The sequence below is a fragment of the Chelonoidis abingdonii genome, chromosome 22 (genome assembly GCF_003597395.2).
Source record: "Chelonoidis abingdonii isolate Lonesome George chromosome 22, CheloAbing_2.0, whole genome shotgun sequence".
Taxonomy (NCBI): Eukaryota; Metazoa; Chordata; order Testudines; family Testudinidae; genus Chelonoidis; species Chelonoidis abingdonii.
In genome coordinates this window covers 17,195,302-17,213,545 of record NC_133790.1, presented here as the reverse complement: position 1 = coordinate 17,213,545, position 18,244 = coordinate 17,195,302, and the positions used below count along the sequence as shown (strand labels likewise).

At 40.7% G+C, this 18,244-nt stretch overlaps 1 protein-coding gene across 3 annotated transcripts in view; it reads right to left on the bottom strand.

Moving 5' to 3' along the window:
- The window catches only part of TXNRD2 (thioredoxin reductase 2), a 54,201-nt gene that overhangs the window by 18,834 nt on the left and 17,123 nt on the right, over window positions 1–18,244 (bottom strand). For all 3 annotated transcript variants that reach the window (XM_032771190.2, XM_032771192.2, XM_075059973.1), the window contains exons 9-11: window positions 14,717–14,736; window positions 14,233–14,324; window positions 11,432–11,606 (exon numbers count right to left, since the gene is read on the bottom strand). In XM_032771190.2, coding sequence (XP_032627081.1) covers window positions 11,432–11,606; window positions 14,233–14,324; window positions 14,717–14,736 — 287 coding nt within the window. The remainder of the gene's footprint in view (window positions 1–11,431; window positions 11,607–14,232; window positions 14,325–14,716; window positions 14,737–18,244) is intronic.

Sequence of the window (18,244 nt, the reverse complement as noted above, 5' to 3'; positions counted from 1 at the left end):
TGCTGTTCCTTCTCTGCCCCTTGCTCCACAGTCCCGATGCTATCAGGCAACAAAAATAATAAACCTCCAGGACCTTATCTTGGCTCGGATGTGAAACAACTTCCTACCGTTGTATTTCTTTGTGTGCTGAGAGTAAAGCCTGGATATTCTGCAAATGGACAGCTAATGGGGTTTTCTAGTTTCCCCTTTTTCCTGCCCAGGCAGAGCCAAGAGAAAGCTTAGCACGCAACAGCAGACATTTGAAAAAAGAAAACCATCCAACACCTAACCTATCAATAGATTAGTTTGAGGCACCGTGACAAAAAAACAAGAGTTTATCAAATCTGCAGGATAACACTAAGCTTTTCAATTCCAATCTACCTTAACATGTGTATTTTGTATTAGCAGCTAAAGAATTACATCAAGTATGCTTTGCTGGTCATTCTGAAACTCCCTTGCACTCCCAACTACATTGCCCAAGGGCAGTTATGAAAGCAGTAATAAAATATTCAACCTAGGTTGAATTTGTATTGGCTTCCAGCCCCAGTGGCTCACAGTCACAAACTAGAATTACATTTAGTAATCTTACTTCAGATCAACTGCATTAGCCTTTGGCTCATGAATTCTCTCACATGCAGCCAAATTCGAATTCTAATCCCAAATTTCGGAAGCCCTAACATTTTCCCACGTTCACCCACCTGCAATATTAAAGCAGTCACTAACATGTCTTCCCAACGTTAGGTAGTAGGGCTAATTGTTTTTGATAAACTACTTTTAAGTTCTCAAGGTTGTTTCAACTTTTTTTAAAGTACAGTTTTAGGAAAGTATCAGTTTACAGCTTCTTCCCAGGAAGAGGAAACCTAAGCACACTCCAAACCCCACCAATCAAAGCATAGAAATGGCCTCTCTTACAAGTCAGCACACATGCTTTTAATCACAGTTCCAAACACTGAAGATGACCACCACCTTGAACTCTGAAAAACAAAGAGTCTATGAAAGCATATAGGGCACAGGGCTGGCTGTAGCTTTTTTTTTTTTTTTTTAAATCAGAACTACAACATATTGTGCCACCGTTCTAGAAAAAGAAAGATACAGACGCCCGATCCACCTTTAAACAATGGCTAATTGACTCTTGCCCACCATGATCCCACCCAACCCTTCAATAATTGTGAATGAACATGACAATAGCACTTTTAATAAACAAATAGGGTAACCATGTCTTCCTGAAAACCAGATATATCCCTGGCCCTATTCCCCTGCTGCCTGTACAGAAAATAATGTTTTAGGTAAGCCTTGGCAGCGTGGCTTCCTGAAGGAACTTGTCAGTCAACTGAGCTAATGAAATCAACAGATAAACCACATATTCCCCTCTGGGCCAAACAACAGGTCAGTCATACACTAAATGTTGCCACCAGAACCTACATGTTGTCTCCCAGTGAGCAGCTCTTAGAGTGAACTTTCCTTAGACAATCAGATCCATCGGCACTAGTCACTGCTGTGACCAATGAGCCTACAGGCAACCCAGGTGCACCATCCATAGGTGCCATCTTCCTCGGTTCCCAGGTGTTCAACCTCTGCTCTGCCCCAGGCCCCGCCCCTGCCCCATCCCTTCTCCCAAGTCCTTACCCCTGCCCTGCCTCTCCCTGCCCCTGCTGCTTCTCCTCCCCCTAGTGCCTCCTGCACACTGGTGAACAGCTGATCGTGGCGGGAGGTGCTGGGATGGAGGGGGAGGAGCTGATAGTTGGGGCCATTGGTGGACGGGAGGTGCTGATCCATGGGTGCAGAGCACCCATTTTTTTTTTAGCATCCATGGAATTGGTGCCTATGGCACCATCATGTTGACAGTACCGCCAACTACCATCAGGAAAAGCCACAGTAACAGGCGCAGACAGGAAATTAAAAAAAACACAACACAAGTCTGTGAGTATGCCTATAGCAGTCTATTCATTGAAGATTTCCTAGTGCAGATAAAGGGGGTTGTTTATATCACCTCAGTAGGACTTTATTATAGCTCCTTTACCACTTCCTTGGAAATTGGAATTATTCTGCCCACTACCATTTCTTTGACAGCTTCACACCAGGGACTGCCAAAGCATTTTTGCAGTAAAGGAATCCTGTCTACCATGATCACACACCACTATGCATAGGACTGGTCAGAGGATTTTGAGGAGGGCTAGCAAGATGGTGTTCTGGCATATACATCAAGTTTAACTGCTCCTTCACAACCATGTCCCTCATTGTTCACCTGCTATGGGCTCTTATTGCGTTAACTCTCTACTCAACCAGTGATGCCTGTCTTGATCCCTCATTCGTCTACTTCTCCCACAGCTTGCATTTTCTTCCACACTGTCCCTTAATGCATTGACCACCCTCCCTGAATTCATTTTTAAGGCCATTACCCTCTTCTCCTTCAAATCCCTCCATCTACTATGATGCCTATAAGAAAGTAGCCAATAATGCGCAAGGAGAGCCAGCTGGCGATAACTGACATTTGAAAGGGGAGAAAATAGTAAAAAACATGGATTGTGTGTCAGATTTTCAAAAGCACCTAAATGATTTAGGAGTACGTCCCAACAAAAGCACTCATGTTTCAAAGGCACTTTTGAAAATATCACCCATGGAGACCTGTAAGTTCTTATCAGCTCTGCTTGTGTGACTTGGCAAAGGCCACAGAGTCTGCGTCAGAGCTATGATTAGCCACTTGCTTGGTTTGCTATACCTTATGGTTTCTTGTGGTATTGAACTGCCCCGGCTTCTGGGGAAGATGATATTAGCTGCTCAGCACAGGAATTAGCTCAGCAGCAGTTAAGGAGCTTGCTGCTGTCCTCATGCCAACAAAAGTAGACTGTGCAGCACCATCCACTATAGCAGTGATGTGATCTACTGTCTTGCCAAAACCAACAACAAAAATCAAAGCATCTATGGCTTTGGTTCTGCTGGACACCGGACTGCTGGGTAACTGTATAACTGGGTGGATAACCTGTGGTCTTTAGGACTAAAATCACAAACAAGCAGACCTACAGAGTAGTTTACATAAGTTTGAAATTTAAGGTTCTTTGCATGTCTCCCAATTCAAGGGGGCCATGACCAACGACTTTGTGTGTCCATAAAGGTTGGCTCTGATATTCATGTAAAGCAATGCTCTGACTGATCACTATTAATGATAGTCACCAGCTTCTACCTTCACCATGGTAAGGAGAATAGACTCCTTTGTTTACTTATAAAGAACTTTGAAGGAAAGGTAGCATTAGTTATAATGGTGGCATGGAATTACTTTGGAGCATTTTCCACCAAACAGTGTTTTCATACTGACATCCAAGTCATGAATGTATGGATAACATTGATGACTTGGATAATGCAGTAGAGAGTATGCTTAGAAAATCTGCAGATGACACCCTGCTGGGAGGGGTTACAAGCACTTTGGAGGACAGGATCAGAATTCAAAACAACCCTGACAAATTGGAGAGTGGATCTGAAATCACCAAGGTGAAATTCAATAAAGACAAGTTCAAAGTACTTTGCATGTAGGAAGGAAAAAATCAAATGCACACCTACAAAATGGGGAATATCTGGAAAGGTGGTAGGACTGCTGAAAAGTATCAAGTGGTTATCGTGGATCACAAATTGAATAGGAGTCAACAGTATGATGCGGTCATGAAAAGGCTAATATTCTGGGGTGTATTAATAGGAGTTTCATTTGTAAAGACACCAGAGGTAATTGTCCCACTCCAGCTAGCACTGGAGGCTTCAGCTGAAATACTGGGTGACATGCTTTAGGAAAGATGTAGACAAATTGGAGAGATTCCAGATCAGAGGAAAGCAACAACAACAAAAATGATAAAAGGTTTAGAAAACCTGACCTCTTAGGAAAGGTTAAAAGAACTAGGCATGTTTAGTCTTGAGAAAAGATAATGGGAGGGGAGGGAACTGGATACAGTGTTCAAATATGTTAAGGGCTATTATAAAGAGGGCAGTGAATTGTTCTCCGTGTTCACTGAAGGTAGGACAAGACGTAATGGGCTTAAAACGGTAGTAAGGGAGATTTAGGTTAGATGTTAGGAAAACCTTTACAGCTATAAGGGTAGTTAAACTCTGGAATAATCTTCCAAGGGAGGTTGTGGAATCCCCATCACTGATGACTTTTTAAAGAACAGTTTTGATAAACACCTGTCAGGGATGGTCTAGGTTTACCTGGGCCTGTCTCAGAGTAGGGGACTGTCCTAGATGACCTCTCGAGGTCCCTTCCAGTCCTTTATTTCTGTGATTCTACAAAGCTGGAAATTGCAAAGGGGGACTGCTCATCAACTCACATCTCAGCTGTTCAAAAATGCACTCTCACACACAGATCAAAGTGTAAATTACGCCGAGTTTGCTAGCTTTGACAGAACACTAAGAAGCAATTGCCGGAGCCACATGATGATAAATGTAAGAAACATGCATCAAAATACAGATCCCTCATATCCGTGCATTAAACCAAGGGAAGAAACAACATGCAGCACATCTAGCATCAGCCAATTCCCTCTCACACCAGACAACAATAAATAAATGTCATTTTAAGAACAATCCTGTCTAAAAGAGTCTTGTTGCATGTCACTGCAATGGGGCCTTGGGAAAACCCTAGAAAGACTCCATCTCTGGCTAACATTTAATGGAAGTGACACAACTTTCCAGCAGGAGAATGGTGAAATCACATCCTGCTGGGAGATTTAGGAATTAAAATAAGCAAGAAAGACAAACAAAATGTAATGGGAATTCAGAACAAAATATCCAGGCTCTCAACAAACTACACAACATTAGTGGTAATGGTTTTCTGAGATTAACAGAGATGCATTATTTTCCACTGAAAAGTTCAAAGGTTAAGAATCCAATGGCCAGCCTAGTCCCTGAACAGGATTCTCAAGATCATCCCTTTCGCACAGAGGCCTCGCAGGGTTATACCCAGAGGAGATCAGGGCATTACTTCCACATATGGGAAGTATCAAAGGAAAGCTCCAAAGCAAAATTTGTTTTCTTGGTTAATCCAAACTGATGTGGTTGTAACATTTGAAGAAAACTGGTATAAAAACAATTCAGGCACGCTTATCCCTTTCTTAATATGGAAAGCCAATGATCTTTCTTCAGTCATACACACTAGGAAAGAGATCACCTGATGCCCACAGTCAGAAGGAATAGTGCTTGAAGAGCATATATAACAAGGACAACTTGATACCTTTTCGCTTTTAAAGAGCTTAAGGCATAAATTATTTTTATAGTAAAGGTGATTTTATTTCAAAGACATGGTGCCCATATCCCAGTGCGGGGTAAGTGCAAACACAACAGCAAGCAGAGACTAGAAAATGCTTGCTCTACTGCATACATCTGGGAGCCAATGCTCTCTTGTGTGTGGCTAACCCATAAATTTCCCACTGCTCTAGGTGCTGGTTCTGTCTCTGTTTCTCATTTTGCGTCGACAGTTTACCAGAGCACCATCCTGCTTGGCCTATGAAAATAGTTTTGGGATAGTCCATAAAGTCGGTTTGTCTTTATCGATGGATTGGAACTCAAGGCATACACTTCCATGTGTGTGTTGGCAGGAGCCACTCCATAGCACTTTCCAACAGATTTAAAGGAGGTAGATAAAACCTGCTCCCTAACATTTCACCGAAGTTGCTAATGAACTAGGGGAATTCATGCAAGCCCCCTGGTGAGAAAGCAGGCCTTTGAGTGCATGAAAGAGAATCTCACCCAACTATCACTTCAGTGGGGCACAGAGATTGCACAGCATAGCTCCTCCTCCCTCAATGGCTCTGTAGCAGAGTGGATCTCTGCTCCAGCCCTGAAGGGGTTAAAAACAGCCCAGGAAAGGGGCTGGGGCTGGAGCAAGCAGCCTGTTGAGCTGGGCTGATTGGGGGAAGTGGCAGCAGCTGGGGCCACACCCCAAACTGAGCCACAGGCCCTTATAAAAGGGCAGAGAAGCCAGGAGCCCAGAGAGTCTCTCTCTGTGTTCAGAGAGAGAAAGGCCTGGCTGCTGGAAGCTGAGATAAGGTACCTAGGGTGAAGCAGGGCTGGGGAAAGGCAGAGGAGCTGGGGAGCTCCTGCCTGGAAAGCCCCAGGCTGCGGCCTAGAATTAGGCACGGAGGTACTGGGGTTGTTGGGTGCAACCCAGGGGTAGGCCAAGGCAGCAGGTCCAAACCCCTTTGCTGATGATGAGTTACTGATACTGCAGTCTGCCCCAGGATGTGGGGCTAGACAATGACTGGCAGTAGCCTACACTGAGGCAAAGTGGGGATAGAGGGTGGGGGGTTCCCAGGGAGGGGAAACCCCTAAGGAAAAGGGGTTGCTGCCAGGGGGCACAACCCATGTAAAAGGGGCACCAGAGTCCAGGGAGGGACACGGGGCCAGTAGCAGAAGGTGGATCACGGGCCTGCAGAGGGTGCTCCAGCTGCAAGTTTGAGCTAATTCCCAGGAGTGACCAGCAGGAGGCGCCATGGGGGTAAGTCACGCCTGGTTACAGGCTCCTAGAGTCAAGATCAAAAAGGACGAGATGGGGGAAAAAATGTTATTACAGTGAGTTAAAATCTTGCAGCCACTGGCCCTCTCTTTGCCAGTGGCTCCATGATGGAGTTTGAACAGCTAGTATTAGGAGAGAATATGGAGCTCTATTTCCTCTACCTTGCAACACTACTAGCCAAGGAAAGCCCATTCTGCAAGATTGTCACCAGGCAGGAGTAACCTATTCTCCCACTAGAAGTTCCCCAAGTCCCTCAATTAAGAGAGGTCACAGACTATGCACCTCAGAAATCAAAGGGGATCCATTTTCCCTAACCAACCACCCAGCCCTCTACCAGAAAGGACCCAACTCCTGACCTGACCAACTAGCTCATAGGTAGAGGCTGTTGGAAAAATCACCCACCATCAGTGTGGGTGCAAGGAGCAGCCCCAAGACAATGGAGGAACCTCCATAAGATACTGTGAAAGGGGAAGGATTTATTTTGTGGTGGTTGGGGAGTAATGTACACAGAATGCCGCATGTGTCATTGATTAATGCAGACATTTCAAGGGAGCTGTTTCTTAAGACACTGGCATCACAACATTAATTTGAATGGCCAAGAGGACTCAATACAATCTCCTCCCACACCTTTAAAACTAAAGCTGTTTGGATCTTTTTTCCTCTGGTCTTCTCTCTCTCTCTCTGAGAGTCTCTTGCCCATCGTAGGGTTTTATACTGGCATACATCACCCTATTATCTGAGCGCCTTCCACATAAACTCACAGGGCTAGCCAAGTGCCAGAGATTCAGTGATCTACATACACACATGCTGGGCTCTTCTGTCGACCTCACCTATTAGCAGGAGGTATCTAATGCTACAGCCATCTCTGGGGTGGAACAGGTAAGCTCTTTAGCAGCACACAGGAACAAAAAATATTTCAGAACAGGAAGTGAATATTAGTATCTCCAACAGAAGTTACAGGGGAAATTTAGGTAGGGAGAATTTGACATGCAACTAGTAATCCACAAAAATATATATTCAAATATTGTTAAAGCTCTAACAGAGGCAAATAAATATTTGCCAGAGTCCTTAACTTACCCCGTTGCACCTAGGTGCTGTAGCATGATAATACATCACTATCACGAGGTCAATACAATAGTGAGTTATTGTAAAGCAGCTCTTTAGCTCAAGAATTCCTTTCTTCTGTTTAATGTTTAATTCACAATTTTCAATAGTATAAAGATGTCTACATTGAGAAGTTTTTTTTATATCAAGCTTTTAACAACATATGGTGGTTTATTTTTGAAAAGGGAGAGGGAGGCCTACAAAAATATTATCTCTTTAGCAGTCTGAACAGTGGCCCCACCACTACACAGTGCAACTCCCTAAACAGGAACCATAAGCTTGGAAGAAAGTATTTTTATCTTCTATAAACACATCTGGTATAGCTGACCTACATGATTATTAGCACCCTCCCAAGATCTGCAGTAATTAAATATCTCATAACACTTTTCACAGAAGTTGGGGTGTTATCCTTTGACACAGGCAAATGTTCTGCCTTCTTAAATTCCTCTTGCAATTTCAAACAGATAATTATTCTTCACTTCCTGTTATAAATGGTTATGAAGTGTTGCTGTATGCTGCTAAACAGCTGCTGCATTCATCCCACAGGTTACAGCATTTCTGTGGCTGGTGAAGTGATCTCAACATGTAGGATCCGATTCTCCAAAGCTTTTCACCTTGGATCATCACTTATGCATGTATACAGTAGATGTAAATCATTTCCCTTTTGATTTGGCAGCATTTTACACGCAGGTGGTGCAAGTGTAAATTACTGTCTAAGGCACAAAGTAGTGATGAATCAGGCCCATATGGCGCAAGTGCTTTGAAGTCTTTCAGGAAGAAAAGGTGAGATAGAACATGTAAAAGTTATTTGCATAATACCATGGCAGATTTCAAAAGACTGTCTTTTCAGCAGAATTCCACTGTCTTCTGAGCTTGTGGAAATTCTTCTGAAACAGTCTTTTGATGGATGTTCAGATACTATGATAATGAGCTCTATGTAACTGCCAACACAGGTAGAAGATTAATCTTCCATATCACTGAAAGTCCTTAATGCGTCTATTCAATGTATTGTAGTCCCCTTTGAGGCCTACAAGCAAAGATTTTGAGTTGAAGCTTTTAAATGACATTATGGAAGTGAGACAAGGTGGGTGAGGTACTGTCTTTTATGGGACCAACTTCTGTTGGGTGAGAGAGAAGCTTTCGAGCCACACAGAGCCCTGAAAGAAAATTGTGTGGCTTGAAAGCTTCTCTCTCACCCAACTGAAGTTGGTTAATGAAACAAAGATAAAAAGATTACCTCACCTACCTTGTCTCTCTAATATCCTCAGACCCACATGGCTACAACCACACTGCATACAATTCTGGGAGTCCTACAAGACCTGCTGTCTGCACTAGGGCAATTTCCCCAAATATTCTAACTTGTTTAAAAACCTAGTTCAGCTCCAAGAGATTTAAAACGGTTTGGGGCATAATATAGACCACTTTTGGTGACTTGAGCCATAAAAGTGGAAAAGTTGAATAATTTCAAAAAACAGCTCTACCAGAAGTGGCGAATGAATATCTAGGACAGTGAAAATCTCATTCTATAAATTTGCAAATTATACATTTTTAGCTAAGAGGATAAACTTCACAAACAGTGCTATCAAATTTCCCTTAATAAACAGCCAGTTTATTTACCAATGTTAACACTATAAAAGAATATATTTTCTATGATTGAATAGAATTAAATTAATTAATAATTAATTAATACAATTCTAGCATTGTTGTGCCACTCTGTGTATGTCAACATTAAACAGTGAAATGTTTACTATGATTCGGACCACAACTAGTTAACTGTAGAGGCTAATTTCTAACTAACTCTACAAGCTGACTTTTTTCAATCAGCATTGTAATTGGCACATCTGCAGACAGGAAATCCTCAACACTACTAAGTTTCCCAGTCTATTATCTGAGACACCTGGTGTGGGTGTGTTGATACAGAGAAAATACAATGAATCATACCCTGACTGCCCATCAATTAACCAGCTTTAACAGTTAATGTGTTTAATTCTTAAAAGGTGGAGAGGAAAAAGTGAACACTGAGGAAACTTCAGTTGTTAGTTTCCAGAATATAAAACAAATTTAGTTATTCTAACGTTGCTTTCTAATATTTAACTTTACTTTGAATCAGAGCAGTGAACTGGATTTACATTTCAACTGACGTGCAGTAGTATATTAGTTAGCTTTAGAGATTATGGTTAAGGCTAAAGACAGGTTTCTTTTATCAGCACAATTTTAAAACAGCTCCCACTTCCAACTCTGCCAAATGTAATTCAATCCACCAGAAACTCACAGGTGTGACTATACACCAGGGTAGAATTTTACTGGAAAGTCTGAAGCCAATCAGATAAGATGTTTGGGAAACTTGCAGGTGTAAAAAATGAAATGATCTCAGTTCTTGAACATTTTTCTAAAGGTTTCAGGCTTGTCACAACTCTAAAACAGCATGAGCTTTTTGGTCTGCACAAATACTTGTACCTTTGTTCAGTTATGGGAGAAGGGAATTAGTTATTAAAATAGCTTTTAATGGACTTTAAAGAACCCCATTACTCTCAGATGGAGAGCCACAATACTAACACAACAAAGCAAAAGTTGATCAGGATTTATAACCTACATCCCTCTCTCTGCGTTATAGGGATACAAAAAAGTTAGTTTAACTCAGAAGAAAAGATAACTAGGATGGCACCTGTGGTTTATCGGACAGTCCACTGAGTGATGTAAGGACATCCAGTTCCTATCAATGACCTACTTAGTAAGCTTAGGCAAATCACAATCTCTTTGGTTCTGATGAAGTGGGTTCTAGCCCATGAAAACTTATGCCCAAATAAACGTTAGTCTCTAAGGTTCCACAAGGACTCCTCGTTGTTTTTGCTGATACAGACTAACACGGCTACCACTCTGAAACCAACCATTATAATGCAATATCAAGAGAGGAAAGAGTATCGTAAAAGTATTATAATTAGAATAATAATGAAATCATGGTAAAAACTGTTTTTTTTTCCAGTGTCAGAGTTCTTGAGCAATAAGTTTAAATCTTATCTGGTCTGTTAAACGCAATCTGTTAGCCAGATTTCTCCCCGCTTCAGCTGATGTATCCTGCCATAGATATGCATGGAGCTTTACAAAAATCGAAGGCAATAGGTCCCATACTCCAAAAAGAGTACAATCTAAATAAGGGAACATAGCAAGTGAAGGCAAATTGATAATGATAGTGATGGCAGAGTCATGGGAGGTGAGGCAGAAAAAATGTTTTCCATTCCATGTACTGGAAGCTTGATATTATACATTACTCAATACTTTGGACTCTACACGAATATGCTTGGTATTTTCTATAACATTTGATGTAACTGAAGTGGAAAACCTGACTGATTTCATTCTTGATTATAAAGTTTTTGGTGACTAGTTTAATGGCTTGGAGGCTGCCATGCATTTCTGTATATAGGACTGATTCAGCAGTCAGCTCTCACGCCTCAGGCAAGAGCAGTTTAGGTGAGTGGAGGACAAACAGTTGAGCTCTTCACTGGGAGAGTCCGAGATACACAAATATGTCCAGCTACCAGATTTCCTGTGAGATGTTGGGGTTCTTAGAGAAGGCTGCTTCTCACTCTCTCCTAACTGGATGCTGAGCACTGTAGTGGAGGACTTGGAGTTTAGAGGCAGCTAGCAGAAACGGCAGCCCCCTTGAACATCAGGATAAAAGGGAACTTTTGGACTGTAACTGAACAAGTCAAGCATAGGAGAGTGCGAATCAATGGTCAGGTGCTAAGTCCTGTAGAGGGGCAGGCTGTTTGACACCACACAACACCAGGGGTGAGGGATTTCATTTCAAGAGTGGAAAGCATTTTTAAGAAGCAGTTATTTTAAAATGATCTAATTTACCTACTGCCCACATCACTGTGTCAAAGTCATCCATTTCTTCTTTGCCTGAGTCAGCATGTTTCCAGGTAACTTGCAGTTTGCCACTCTTCAGCTTTTCAACTTTACTTGGGGTGCATTTCTTTAAAAATCTTGTACCACACGATTCCATGTAATCAGTTACTAAGAAGGACATTTGCTGTGAAGTAAAAAAACCTAAACATTTTTTTATTTAAAAACAAGCAACTTTTAAGTCTTCTCAAAAATCCACAACTCATTCATGCTCATTAAAACCTAGTGAATACATCAACCATGTCAAGCATACTTTATTTCAAACCTATGCAACCTTGTAGCTTCCTAAAAAAAAAAAACCAAAAAAAAAACCTGATCATTTTGATTTAAACAGCTGTCCCCTGAGGACCTTTTTCTTTGTTTGGGCTGGCCTTGCCTTAGAATACACCACCTCTAGCCTCATTCAAATTGCATAGGAAATAGAGAATGTAAAATATCAGTGTGTAAAAATACAATTACAATTTTTTTTCTACCATTAACAGAAAACCTAATGTTCATGCCTTGGGATTTCTCATGCTGTGCCAGAGAAATCCAGTGAACCTGACAGAACTTGGAGATTTCTCACATGACAGACAAACTGAGGTCCTGACAAACTACAGTGGCAGGATAAAGATTCACTATAATTTTAAGAATCAGTATATTTACACCCACTGCAAGTCACGTCTTACAGCACAAGTCACACTTTGGCCTTAATTTTTAATTCTCCTGTTTTACTAGATCTCACTGGTTTCACAGACACATTCTGACCACAGCCCAAACACTGGGCTGATCACGAAGGTAAGTCTTTATATTTATCCATGGCAAGAGCTGGTTTTTCAACAAAGCATTGCATCAAATATTCCATAATCAATTAGTGATGTGGTACGCTGTGGTATAATTCCCTTGTATACAATCAGCTTGGGGGCCTTGCTACATAATTTAACTCCAATGTGCTACGCTACAAGGGGCCTGAAAGGGCTAGAATGCATGATCATTTTGCTATTAATCGAGACCATCTCAAATAAGATGACACAAATGCTAGAAAATTCCTTTTAGTTTCAGTTTTGCCTTTTGGTGTTTACATACCTGTGTTTTTTCATTACCCGCTACAGATCTTTTGATGCATCTTTGGCCCAGTATATTACCAGTTAGGTGGTAGACATGTCATCATCCTTACTGACATAAGTGTACACATACCAGTATGTGTCTTTTATATACAGGGTACGATTCCCAAACTCCAGTCTTGTTTACTATCTGTACCCTCTATTTTGTTTTGTAGGGCATCTATGACTACTATATCTCTTTAATAAAGCTGCTCTTAGACAGCACTGCTTCTGCAGAAGGTGACTAACATTATCCTACATACACCACTCCCCTCTGGGCAAGCAGCAAGGAAAAACTGGAGAACCACAGATGTGTGAGTGGACTGAATTATGTCGCTGCTTACTTTCAGATAAAGAACAGTGTGTATGACAGCTCTGATGTCCTACTTACAAGCAACTATTCAAAATAGTCAGACTGGGATTTTAAAACTGTTCAGTGTTGTGTAGACAGCCAACATCATCTACTGTACTGAGCATGGCCAGTAAGTCCCAAGATGAAATCCTTATTCCCTCAACAGACCTATTGCATAGCCTTGTGATAGCACACAGAAGAAATGCTCACTCTTGGCTTATATGTTAACATTTTATTTTCAAGCTAAGTTGTGGCTGGCCTTTGCTTTACTGTATTGCCAATGTTATTTCTCTTCTGAAACCTGGTATATCAATATCATCAGGCTCAACCTAGTTACAGTCTGACTACACCTATCTCCAGACCTGTTTTGACTCCATTCCTACTCATGTTTAAATTATCCCATGTGTTGTTTCTATTCATATAAAACAAAGTTCCACAGGAAAAGGACATTCTCTAACTGTTTTGTAAACGGCTCACACATTCATGGCACTCTATGAATACCCTAAGATTTTATGGATTTACAGGTGTAGACTTCATAGCAAGATGAGAATAAACCACAGAATATTAGCAGGTTTAGGCTATATTTTGTGCCTTGTTTCAAATTCTTGAGATTTAGCCATATTTTAAAATCATCTGCCCCATCCCATTTCCACAGAAATATGGAAAATATTTTTAAAAAGTTTATACTTCTAAAGCAACCCACAATAATATTTAACATGCAACAATTATGGATATCTACTATATACAACTGTTTACAAAAAGCAACTAATTACAGTGAGTGACAGCTATAGCTAGTGTTGCATATTGGTTTCAATTCTAAGCCTCTGTTTTCAGATCATGAACTTTGCAGCTGGAAGGATGAAGCCTTTGGAATTTTTTCGGCCTGTTATCTGAATGAAAGAGAATTACTTGGAAAGTTTAAGCAAGAATGGTTCAGCCAGTACAAGAGTGGAAATTAAGCTAACTTTGGAGAGAGGTTCTTTGATGCTTTGAGCCATGGGACAACCAGAGCAAATCAAATTGGTCACTTTCCTCTTGCTTGAATTAAGCAGAAAATAAAAAAGTAGTACAGTCTAGTGGTCTGACTACAATACTGAGTCAGGAAGAACCAAGTTCTAATGTCAGTTCTGATCCAATTTCCTTTGTAGTCTTGGGCAAGTCACTAGACCTCCCCTCCACACATCCCCCTTTGTAAAATTGAGTTAATATTTATAACACACCGACAAGGTAATATTTTGTGAAGGAAAGTGCTGCTATTTACAGAGAAAAACAAAAACACCCCACACATCTCAAAAGATTTAAGCTATACTGATGGTTACCTGATCAAACCCTCGAAGTGGGATACTTCTGACCATGACCGTGGTATCCTGTCCAATGCCTGTGAGAAAACCGGCACACTCAAGGGACACATCTTTTGAATAATCAATTAAAGGAATATAGATTACATGATTTCAGATGAAAAACAACCAAAACAAGGGTATTGCCACAACAAGACTTGGGTTATTCTAATCAATGGAATATCCATGCCAATGACGTTGCTGTTGTATAAAAGAAAGAACGAAAGCAAACTAGCATTCATATTACAGGAAACTTCATAGATAAATGTTTGCAAGACCCTCAGACTGCACCATCATCTGATCTGAATTCTTGTGATTGTCCTGCTCAAAATGCAATTAATGTAGTTTAATCACTGATGCAGGTAAACAGTTTAAGAGTGGGGGAATTTAGACAATTGAGCCTTCACAGAAAAGACAAAATATGCCAGTCGTAATCATAAATCATTACAGCTTTTACAAAGGATACAGCTGGCTCCAACCACCAACCTGTTACAGAAAAAAAATATAGCAGTGGAATGAGCTTGTGCATATTTTCACACAATTGATACAAAATTATTTTCTGGTGTGTAGTATGATTATAAGATTACAGGTTTGAACTGCACATTTGACATTGTTAGATGGAAACAGAGTGTGGTTTTCAAATTAAAACATAAAGAAATGCTAAAAAGTGTCAGATTTCATTCCGAACCTATTTTATTAATGAAAAAAATGGATAGGTTTATAAAAAATGGAGTTGTTTTTATCTTGTGAAATAAAAGATCTAAACCACGTTCTGAAAAACAAAACTGATAAAAGCACACACACGCAAAGTGGGAATAACGAGGGGTTAAAATGAATCATGACTAAACTCATTTATTGGGTTGCAAATTGCAGGTGAAAGCTGGCTGCTTGGAGCAAAACTGTTTTTTGCTTATGTTCCAACATAGACGTTGATGTTAAGTTAGACTGTAAGCTTTCGGGACAGGGACCATCACTTACTGTGTATTTGTACATAGTGCAGTGGGGTCCTGATCCATATTGGGGACTCTAGGTGCTATCACAATACAATTAATAAATAGACACACAAAATGGGATTGCAACAAAAGTAGAGGATCTGACACTCTTCTAGCATGGATTTTGTAGACCTCTATCATATCCCCCTTTAGTAGTCTCTTTTCTAAGCTGAACAGCCCCAGTCTTTTTAATCTTTCCTCATACAGTAGCTGTTCCATATCCCTAATCATTTTTGTTGCCCTTCTCTGTACTTTTTCCAATTCTAGTATATCTTTTTTGAGATGAGGTGATGAGAACTGTCTGCAGTATTCAAAGTGTGACCGTACCATGGATTTAAATAGGGCATTATGATATCTGCTGTCTTATTAACTAACGTTTTCCTATTGGTTCCCACCATTCTGTTAGCTTTTTGACTGCCACTGCATGCTGAGCAAATGTTTTCAGAGAACTATCCAAAATTACTCCAACAGCTCTTTCTTAACAGTTTATTTAGACCCCAGCATTTTGTATGTTTTTCAATGTGCATTACCCTGAACTTATCAACATTCAATTTCAGCTGCTCTTTTGTTGCCTGGTCAGCCAGTTTTAAGAGATCCCTTTGTAACTCTTTGCACTTGACTTTGAACATAACTATCTTGAGTAATTTTATACTGTCTGCACTCTTTGCTACCTCACTGTTTATCTCTTTTCCCAGATTCTTTAAAACATATTCTTGAGGTTTGGGGAGAGAGGGATAGCTCAGTGGTTTGAGCATTGGCCTGCTAAACCTAAGGTTGTGAGTTCAATCCGTGAGAGGGGTCTGGGGCAAAAATCAGTATTTGGTCCTGCTAGTGAAGGCAGGGGGCTGGACTCAATGACCTTTTAAGGGCCCTTCCAGTTCTAGGAGACAGGTGTATCTCCAATTATATTATAGAAGATGCTGAACAGCACTGGTCCCAGTAAAGCTACTTGGGGGACCCTGCTATTTACCTCTTTCCACTATACAAACTGACTATTTATTCCTACCCTTTGTTTATTCTCTCTTAACCAATTACTGGATCCAGGAGAGAACCTTTCCTCACCTACTTCGCTTAAGAACCTTTGGTGAGGGATCTTATCAAAGGCTTTCTGAAAGCCAATGGATTACCATCATCCACATTTGTGGACACCCTCAAAGAATTATAAGAGACAGGTGAGGCACAATTTTCCTTCACAAAATCCATGTTGACGCTTCCCCAACAAATCATGTTCAGCTATGTGTTCGATAAGTCTGTTCTTTACTATAGTTTCAATCCATTTGCCCGATACTGATGTTAGGCTTACTGGCCTGTTATTGCCAGGATTGCCTCTGACATCTTTTATAAAAATCAGTGTTACATTAGCCATCCTCCAGTCATTTAGTATAGAGGGTGATTTAGGTGGTTACATACCTCAGTTAATGTTTTGCAATTTCATATTTCAGTTCCTTCAGAATTCTTGGATGAATATTATCTGGTCCTGGAGAGTTAATACTGTTCAATTTATCTCTTTGTTCCAAAATCTCCTCTATAGACATCTCAATCTAGGACAGTTTCTCAGATTTGTCACCTAAAAGAATGGCTCAGGTGTGGGACTCTCCCACATATCATCTACAGTAAAGACCGATGCAAAGAATTCATTTAGCTCCTCCGTAATGACCTTGTCTTACGTGAGTGCTCCATTAGCACCTGGATTGTCCAGTGGCCCGGATGATTGTTTGGCAGGCTTCCTGCTTGTGATGTACTTACTTTTTTTTTTCCGTTAGTTTGTGTGTCTTTTGCTAGTTGCTCTTCAACTTCTTTCTTGGCCTGACTTACTAAACTTTTATACTTGACTTGCCAGAGTTTTTATTCCTTTTTATTTCCCTCAGCAAGATTTGACTTCCAATTTTTAAAAAATGTCTTTGCCTTTAACTGCCTCTTTTACTCTGTTTAACCATGGTGGCATTTTTTGGTTCTCTTACTTTTTTTTTTTTTTTTTAATTTAGGGTATACATATAGTTTGAGCCTCTATTATGTTGTTTTCAAAAAGTTTCCATGAAGTTTGCAGGCATTTCACTCTTGTGACCATCCCTTTTAATTTCTGTTTAACTAGCCTCCCCATTTTTGCGTAGTTCGCCTTTTTGAAATTAAATGCTACTGTGGTGCATGTCTCTGGTATTTTCCCCTCTGCAAGGATGGTCTAACACATAGAGGTCTATACAAACATGAAATGGTGTGGAGAACATGAATAAGGAAGTATTGTTTACCCCTTCACATAACACAAGAACCAGGGGTCACCCAATTAAATTAATAGGCACCAGATTTAATACAAACATAAGTAAGTACCTCTTCACATAATGCATAGTCAATCTTTGGAACTTGTTGCCAGGGGATGTTGTTTAGGCCAAAATTATAACCGGATTCAAAAAATAAATAGATACGTTCATGGAGGATAGATCCAGCAAAGGCTATTAGCCAAGATGGCCAGGGATGCATCCACACTCTAGATATCCCTGTTTTTACAAATGCCTGTAATAGCACCTCATTCAGTGCAGCCCTAATCCTGACAGAGAGATACTAGCAACAGAGGGGCTGTTTCAAGGACACAGATTCCTTGCTCCATTGACAATGTTCAGTGGGGAACATTTGGTACTGTATTTCGAACTCAGAATTCACAAATGCGGCCGGAAGAGCACTACGGTTTTCCATCTTCAGGGAAGATTCCCACCTCCAATTCAGAGGTTAATAGTCCCCAACCTAGAACAGCTATTTCATGCCTCACAGCAACCACAGACTGAAAAAAAAGAAAATCTTGTCTGTTTGACAAGCATGCTAAATCCTTTACTTAGAACACAGTATTTCATCCTCCTTTAATGAAGAAGGTACTGCTTAAGGATTGTTTGTAGAGCATATATCTCTGAAAGAAGTCACCTGTGATGTCCCTGGTCTTGAACCCTACCCTGGGAGTCCCTGGCCTCCACCCAATGGCTACTGAAACTAGGTGGGCTAGGACTAGAACTATC